Genomic DNA, 8964 nt, shown 5'->3' with positions numbered 1-8964 from the left:
AAATATGGAATATTTCAATTTTTATTTTAAAAAAAAAAAACAACTTTCGTTCATACTTGTTTAAAGTCATTGAAGAGAGACTTGCAAGCGTGCAAAGACCAAAAAGACGGAAGAGAATATGAAGACGTTCGATTAAAAGCGATGTGAGTATTTATTTTAGAATCAATTTCTAGCGCATCCGAAAATATTTCTCTGGGTGCCTGTGGTTTACCATGGTTTACCTTTTAATCCGAGTATTTTATACGGAGTATTTTATACATTTGTGGTATTGGAAAGGTTGAATACCTAAATTAATTAAAAAAACTTAAGCTGATTTAAAACTCTCTTCCATGCTTCTGTCGATGTTATCAGTTGTCGTACATTTTTTTAATTTACTGGTCGTATAATCGACGAACTATATTCCTTTCAAGGATCATTTGCCTTCTGATTCTATTTCACCACATTTATTATAATTAAACACTATGTTTTCACCATAAACCGCCCATGTTTATCTTGGGAGTGGTATTGCAAAGCAAGACGAAGTTCGATAGAAGGAAGTTAAAAAACGAACAGTGTTAATTAATGAAAAATATTACGGGAAAACGTTAATGTTATCCTATCTACGCAAGGTTAGAACATATGATTAATAAAGAAATGGACATATTAGCAAAGAATCACACGATATGATAACTAAATAATGGACATAGTAATTTCACAAAATCACAGTGGGTTATATGACTGTTAACAGGCATTAGAACAAGAGTATTGCATCAGAATCCAGAAAGGCTTCACGACAAAAAAAATCCACAAAGTTATAGCAAAATTTTATTACTATTAGAATTAGCACAAGATTATTGTAACAGTAGCAAAATCCACAAAGTTATAGTCTGATCATTTCCCTATTCATACAAATAGGTGGAAATGCTCATTCTTTTTCTGCAAATCTAGCATGTGGTGACCAACTCAATTATGTCCTGAGATCGGAAATGCTCATTCCTAAGTGTGCTAATGGATGATACAACAATATCAACCAAGTTTTATCCTACTAAGTGAGATGGCTAGTGTACTAATGGATGATAACAATTTAAAAATGTCTAACAATTCACCTCTGATGATGATGGTGATGATGCTGCTCCTCCTCATGCCACTCTTGTGAGGAAAAGTCTAGTTCTGATTGCTCGAGTTCTCATTGCTCAAATGCTCATGGCTCCTAATAATGTTGGCTGTTGAATTTTCATGAGACGAGGGGCTCCTCCATCCTCTCTCAGATACGGACCTCTCTGACTTTGGGCTCCTTCGTCTAGAGTTGTGATCGTAAGGGCTATACCTTGGTGAATAACCTCGGTATGAGGAAGGGAGCCTATGATCTAAGTTGAGCATGCTGTCATCCCGTATATCTGAAGACCACCTTTGCTCATGGTGGTAAGAATGGTTGGATCGATGGACTCGACTTCTCGATGAGTTGGAACCTGAGCCAGTGGGTGGGGTAGCCCAAAGCTTGGGATCAGCATTATCTGGAATAGGTGCATTTATGCCAGGAAAGGCCACGGTCATCTTTTTCTGTGGAGGCTCAGGTTCACTCCGTTCTGGAAGTTCTCCCTCTTCTGGAAGTTCGCCTTCTTCATACTTTTCCTTCGTCTCCTCGTCATCAAAGATGGTGATTCCAGAAGGCTGGTTCTCGTCGTCGTCATCTTTTGGAATAAAATTGCACCAGCATTCATGTAAGACAAAGGAGAAATTCAAAGGCAAAAAGCATACACAAAAATAGTATCAGATTACAGATATGTAAGCTCTCAAGCTAGTATCTCTAATTTTTCCTCATCCACAAAGAAGCATTTAACTCTTTCGCTTTCTCATAATACCTTCTTTTGTATTTTAGGTATTTTCAATTTTGTAAGAACATTCATCGTGGGCTACAAAATATATCAATATGATTATACTAATAAGTCCTCTCCTGTTTCTAACCATTGTTCTGTTTCAGCATTAAGTATCACAGGCCACAATGGATATAGACACACAAAATCAATTCGCCCTCATGTAAATTGCATCCTAAAATATTTATGTGAATTGCATCCTAGAATATTTACCTAAGTATCCAGGAGGGTATCCAATTTCACGCATCCGATGAAACCAAGGTGGTGGATCATATTCCTGTATAAAATCAATGGATATAAGGCAATGAAGACCACTAAATGAGCACACAAGAGCTTTTGTAATATAAAGAGATTAAACGCCAGTATGATTGAATGACAACAAAAGAAGCATATGTTCAACCTGCAGCAAAACTTTTACTGTGAAGAATGAAAACAAAAGAAGAAATCAAACTTATCTTGTACTCATAACACATTATGAAGACAGCACATCACTGAAGCTTTAATTTAAAAAAAAAATCATTTGTTTGGGAAAAAAAATGTTGCACATGTGAACCTTGGAATAAAAGCAACAAATTACATAGAATCATGGACGTACTAAAAGACAATTTCATATCATCTTCTTTATGGCATGTCTACTCGATGACAAGGGAGCCAAAATAAAGAGAGGGAGAGGAAACCAGACAGATTCCCATGCCTAGTTGGGTAGAAAATGGAAAAGTAGAAGAGAGGGAGGGAGCAATTTGGGATTCCTTTCCTCACTTTTGGTTTGGTTTGGTTCAAAAGTGGATGGAAGAGAAGAGGAAAAGAAGTAGCGAACAGATTGATTAACTTTGAGTTATTTCTTGAGAATGATAGAAGCTTTTCAAGTGACAAAAAAGGTAGATATCTTCCTAATCCCTTTTCCCCTCCTCTCTTCCTCGCCATTGTCCTTTTCTTTCCCCTTCTCGCTCCCCACCCAAGTAGACACAGTCTTATGCAGATTAATGATTCATTCATCATCTATATGTATAAGACAGGAGAACCAACAGTTAGAAAAAACTAATGGCAACTAAAGTTGCTTAAACAGCCAAAATCAAAGAACAGAATGCCATTAGTACCTTGGCACAAACAAGAGTACATCAACACAACCAAGAGATACGTCAAAACAATAAAAGCTAACCAACAATATCAGAAGAAGACTTGACTATTACCCCAATCCCCAAGCATTCTCGTGTTTCAGGCCCAAGAACTCCTGCTTGCAAATCATCAAATTTGCCAGGAATTTTCTGATGATACCGAGCTTGTGCACGGTCAGTTGGATTTTGTCTTGAACTACTATGCATCTTGCGAGCATTGATGATTGCAACATGATCACGTGGCCTTGGACACTCCTTAAGCGAGTGGCTATACGAGCCACAATTGAAACATCGAGAACCTTCTGAAGTCTCAATCCTACAAATAGCATGGAAAAGCTATGCATCTTGTAACTTAGCAAAAGATAGTTGGAAAGCAGAAGACAGTGCCAAGTTAACAGAAATATCTGATGGTATGTTGTACTGAGAAGTTTCTGAACATAAAATAGATATGCAATTTTAAAGTAGAGAAGGAAGAGAAGTTAGATATGACAATTATATCAACTTACAAACATCTCAAGTTGGCACATTTCAAAAATTTTAAAAACAGATTGAAGTAAAAGTGTGTGTGTATGATTTTTACAGCTAACAATGCATAAAGGCATTTTAATAATAAAGAACAACAGAGATAGTAGAAACTCTACATCTTTACAACAAACTCTATTAAGGAGATAAAGTTTGTACCCTCCATCACTTGAACCATCAACTATCTTTGAGCCAAAAGTATACACCCTGTCATAGAAAGGAACTTCAGCTTCGAATAGCACTTTCTTTTTATCCACCTCTTGTCTTGCTTGGTTATCTATCCAAAAAGTCTTCCATGCAAAAGAAGAAAGAAAGTTTTCTGAAATTTAAATGATGACTAGGAGGATAATAAGAAAGTTGGAGAAAATAGTAAAGAAAAATGAGAATGTTATTTCAGATGGAAATGTTGTTCACGAATCACGATGATAAAAGCCAAAATGAAAAAAATAGATATATCATAATTCACTCAAGTCATACCTTATCCGTCAGTTCCAAACTGGAACACAGAGCACAAAGTATCAAGTCAAATACATCTAAAACTACAGCAACAAACTCAGTCCCAATCATTTGGAGATGGTTATATGGACTTTATATCATCATTGAACTTTATGTAGGGATATATAGCTAGGCGGACCTTTCTGAATAACTCAAGTCATACAACTAATGACAGATCATATTCACTTGTAATAATAAAACATAGTAACATTTATGAAGCAACCAAAAATAAATCATATACACTTGTGCTGACAAAATATAGGTACATTTATGAAAGGTTTATCTGTATTTACCACTGTATTCGACTTCTTAGAGCCAACATCTATTGCTGGAAAATATGTCTCTTCGCCATCTTCTAAGGATGCGTCTCCAGTTGTCTGTTAAGAGATGAACGAGAAAACTTTAATTATATAAGAATCAAGCATTCCGTGCCGTGTCTACAATATTATACATGAGGGTATTGATTCTCTGAAACTTTGATTCTTCTCAAAACTTTAACGAGAAGATAAAAAAAAGCTTCCTTAGCTGTCATATCTGGATAAACCATATTCATGATTCTTCTAGAAATGATGAAAATGGCAGTGCCAGGAAGTAAAACAGTGAACTCCATCAAACAAAAAATGGAGAATATTCAAAGAGATTATTCACTTGGGTATTTATGCAGTGCATTTTTGTTCGCCCAACAATTTTAGTGATTGAAATGTAGCTCCCGCACTTGATGATCGTTTGGAATTTTATAAATCAATTAGGTTTAAAAACTTATCTTCAAAAATTACAAATAATCGTCAAGATATATGCAGCTCCATGATACAATCAGGATAAAGCAAAAAGACTTACGCTTGTTGAAGGCTGGTTCTCCGCCTGCCATTGAGACCACTGCTTCATGAGTTCCATTAGCTTCCTTTTGCTTTCTCTGCAGTATAGTAGAAACAAGGCATTCTCTATAAGTTTTTGTATGCAAAGCATCCATAAATGAATCATTCTTTTAATTCTTTTTTTTTTTAAATATATATATATGCCTTTTCGGAAGGAGAGCCTTGGCGCAACGGTAAAGTTGTTGTTTTGTGACCAAAAGGTCACGGGTTCGAATCCTGGAAACAACCTCTTGCAAAAAAGCAGAGTAAGGCTGCGTACAATGGATCCTTCCCTGGGACCCCACATAGCGGGAGCTTCGTGCACCAGGCTGCCCTTATATATGCCTTTTCGAAACATATATCGTGAAATCATATATTGCATTAGAGTGCTTTCTTTCTACACCAACCTTGTCAATGAGTTAAAAATTACACGGACATATGGTTGCTTCTCAACGTGAGCTTTTTTCACTCCTGCTATAGCTACAACCCCAATTAGGGAAAAAAAGTAAGAAGAAAGAAGAGTTAAGAATTTACAAAAACAAGACAGTCATGTTGCATTTGCACAACTATCATTCACCATTTCTCAGAAGACAGAAAATTATAATAAATTTTTTATAGTGATAATGGCAAATCAATATGCACAATTGCCCATAAATGGTTCAAGGATAGTACTTGTATTAAAAGAAGAAAAAGCATAACCACTAATAGGATACAACTTTCATCGTTCACAGTGTTGTTGGTAGTTGCACTGTCTATTTTAGCGTCACTGCCTGAATCCGAATCCATGTCTTTATTGGGCCTAGCTTTCAATTGTTCTGCTGTTGTGTGACCAAATAATTCAGCTCCCTCATACAGAATGGAGGGTTGTGAGGTTATGTCTTCTTCAATGTCCATATCTAGCACATTAGGATCATCTCCTTCTACACCATGTCCTTTAGAATCATCGTGATTCTCTGAACACCGATAAATTTTACTCACAAAAGGTAATCTGGCAAATCTATTTCAGTAATCCTGGAATCTAGACCTTCAAGATCATCATTACCTTTATCATTGTTTTCACTTGCAGGAGATGGTTCAAGGCCAATGATATCATCCGATTTCATCTTCTGGCACTAGGCGTTTTACCAAATAAAAGAATCCTGTATATGACAACAAAAGATGGGCTATCAAAGAACATTCAACTAAGAGATACAAACAACATAGTAAGACAACTGGAAGATTAAATAGTGATTGACTTCTACCATTGACTTGCATATTATCAGTAAGCATAGATCTACTGAATCAATCATCCGCTGAGGATGCATGGAAAACAATATACAAGTTTTTCACATATACCATGACAAAAGAAGAGCCATTCTTCTTCATCACATAAGAATCTGAATGATGGTTACCCATGAACGTAACTGAACATGCACTTTAAGAACTTCCTGCACCAGAAGTTCCCAAAATTAAGTTCTGGTATGCTTGTTACTTGTTAAGTAATAAGAGAAATTTTTCTTCATTACATGTAAAAGTCAACGTGAAATTATGAAAACAGTATTCTACCATGGTAACAGCACAGCTGCTGGGGACATTTTCCAGCAAATCATAATGGTTAGAGGTCCTCAATCTGTTTGGGTGTGAGTGGTCACTATGTAGACACCATAAATTGATACAGTTTGCTAATCCAATATGAGAATTCTAGCACCTCCAAGACCGAAGGGGTTAGCTCCTGCAGTTGATCTCTTCCATGTTGATCATTGGTGTCCATTGATATCATTGACCAATCTAATTGTTGTTGATAACCCACATCAACACTTAACACAAGGAAGTCAAGCTTGTTAATAGTGAGTCTTGTCTACCGGATACACCGGCATTGCTACCCTAACTCACTTATTCTTGTAATATGGGGTTGACTTTGGCATCAAAAATTGGATCCTATTGAGACTGTTGAAGGGAGGAATCTTCTGAGTCAGTCCAATCCAGGATATGATATCCTCTTGAGGCAAGGCTTAGTACTGACCCCCTAAACTCATTTCAAACATTTTGGCACTAGGAGAGCCTCGTTGAGATCAAGAGATGGTCCCAGGGAATCAAATTCTGGAGCACATTAAGCCAACTTAAGGTTCAACAATCCACACCACCAATCAAACGCCGCAGATGGTGACAACTATAACAAACTAACAATGATGTTCATATCAAGTTTGGAGACAACGTTTGTTGGCTCTGAGTTCAACAACAATCAACCAACAAGCATTTGGCGATTTGGCTAGCCAGCTTCATGCACTTAGCAATCTATTAAAAAAATTGGTGCACCAAATACTACTCAAACGCCTATTCAAACAACTGTAGTCGTGAGCACAATCACCATCCGTTGGCGAAGGATTCAATATCACCCCTGTCTCGGAAGTTAGAACCCAAGGTCATCAGCGAGTGCCACACAGGGAACAGACAACATTGTAAATAAGCAATCGGATCAGAAGAGGCAATCCAGTCTAGCCCCATGTGCGCAAGCCAAATCAGAGTAAAGTTTATTCGAGTGACAAACATCGACAACTGAGAAGGATGAATGACGGAGATCCTGGCCACTACGATCCGTTTAGTATCCACTAGACTTCTACGTGAATGCATATCATTCCTAAATATCAGAGATTCAGAGTCACAGAGATTGAATCATCGGGACAAAAGTTAGGGTTCTGTATTGACTAAAAAATTCTCAAGAAAGGGTACGCGAAACCTTCGGATCACATAGCAATCAGAAAACAGTATGAACACAGAAGAATTCAGGAGTACAACCTTAAGATGCGACTGAGATCAGGGTCTTGCGACAAAGGCGAGGAGCACAGTCAGGTAAAAAGCGATTACAAATCCGAGCTCCCGAAAAGGGCTTCGGAAGCCAATGGCTCGACCGAAGAATCAAAAGAGATAGAGGAAAGAGGACCTGAGGTCAGAGCTGGAGAAAGTGGCGACTTCGCGTCCGCTGCCGCCGTGCTTCGCCGGCGGATAACCTGAAATGGAAATAAGAAGACGCTCGGGTGAGCATGGAACCTAATTAGGTAAGCAGGTGCCACGTTTTTCAATCCGCACCTAGTCAGGAGTTAGGACAGTCAAAATAAAGAGAGGTTTTCTTTTTTAATACCAATTTTTTTTTTAATATGATCCCTTTTCTATCAATTTTATTATGTACTTTATTTCAACTTTATCTCATTCGTTTTAGACATAAAAAACTAATAGGGCAAAAAAAATAAAATAATAGACTATAAATTTATGTGTATATTTCTTTAACATTCTTTTTTATACATATCATTGTCTCAAATTATGATATTATGATAGAATATTTAAATTATTATCTAGATATTTATAATTTAAACTCTAATTATGATATATTTATAGAAAATTTTATCTCCAAATAAGAGGTGTAATTAAAAAATGCTAGGTTTCTTAGTTAGTCAATTAAACCATCAAAGTAGATAAATTATCCTAGTGAGAGATGGAACAATTCCATAGGACCGAGTCAATTAAACCATCAATAAAACTAATTGAGATTATCATTACTCTTCTTACTTATCCTTATAATAGGATTAAATCATAAAAGTTACTTATCCTTATAATAGGATAAAATCATAAAAGTAGATAAATTATGATATTAAAAAATATAAAAATTAAATCATGTTAAGTATCAATATTAATTTTTTATTTAAAATATATAATTTTTTATATAAATATTTTTTTAATTATTTTATTTAAAAATTTTAAATAGAATAATTGATATGAATACTAAAAACTTACATTTGATTATTTGACGTAATTTGATTATTTAACTTATGTCGATAAATTTTAAAAAATTAAAAAGGCATTCAACTCCTACATCATTATCTTAGGAGAGTTAAATAGAAAATTATGGATGAATAAATTATAGTTAGAAAGGACGAAAATGCATATTAACCTACCTTACTATTTTATTGATAATTTTTAAAGGGCAAACCATATTATTAAAATTGTGAAAACTGAAAAGGAAGCCTTTAAAAAAACAAAATCCTTTTTAAAATACTTTTATATTCAAATAAAATTTTTTAAAATGACTGTAACAATTATATATTCATATATATAATTTTTTATCAAGTTAAATTAAAAAATAATATACTT

The 8964-nt window shown here is 35.4% G+C and overlaps 1 protein-coding gene across 7 annotated transcripts; it reads right to left on the bottom strand.

The window, feature by feature from the left end:
- Positions 1-782: 782 nt before the first annotated feature.
- On the bottom strand, positions 783-7913 carry LOC121984034 (zinc finger CCHC domain-containing protein 8-like). 7 transcript variants are annotated; one of them, XM_042536843.1, is made up of 12 exons: positions 7760-7913; positions 7615-7639; positions 6175-6266; positions 5882-5978; positions 5553-5792; positions 5247-5319; positions 4823-4898; positions 4279-4362; positions 3650-3780; positions 3044-3284; positions 2067-2130; positions 783-1670 (listed from the first exon to the last, which is right to left on the bottom strand). In XM_042536843.1, the coding sequence occupies exons 4-12, from the start codon at positions 5940-5942 to the stop codon at positions 1144-1146; spliced, it is 1497 nt and encodes a 498-aa protein (XP_042392777.1). In that variant the 5' UTR covers positions 5943-5978; positions 6175-6266; positions 7615-7639; positions 7760-7913; the 3' UTR covers positions 783-1143. The 7 variants fall into 7 exon arrangements, with proteins under 7 accessions (XP_042392777.1, XP_042392743.1, XP_042392760.1 ...); XM_042536809.1 differs by having other exon boundaries at positions 7615-7913; XM_042536826.1 differs by lacking the exon at positions 6175-6266.
- Between the last annotated feature and the right edge of the window lie 1051 nt (positions 7914-8964).

This window comes from Zingiber officinale, chromosome 1B (assembly GCF_018446385.1).
Source record: "Zingiber officinale cultivar Zhangliang chromosome 1B, Zo_v1.1, whole genome shotgun sequence".
Classification (NCBI taxonomy): Eukaryota; Viridiplantae; Streptophyta; class Magnoliopsida; order Zingiberales; family Zingiberaceae; genus Zingiber; species Zingiber officinale.
The sequence above is the reverse complement of the archived record's forward strand: the minus strand, read 5'-3'. Positions and strand labels throughout refer to the sequence as shown.

Excerpts from the sequence above, each read along its gene's own strand:
- LOC121984034 (XM_042536809.1), bottom strand. The coding sequence starts at position 5,942 with ATGAAATCGGATGATATCATTGGCCTTGAACCATCTCCTGCAAGTGAA. Across the intron at positions 2,131-3,043 it reads GAGAATGCTTGGGGATTGGG|GAATATGATCCACCACCTTG; the intron begins GTAATAGTCAAG and ends GATTTTATACAG. Across the intron at positions 1,671-2,066 it reads ATACCCTCCTGGATACTTAG|ATGACGACGACGAGAACCAG; the intron begins GTAAATATTCTA and ends TTATTCCAAAAG.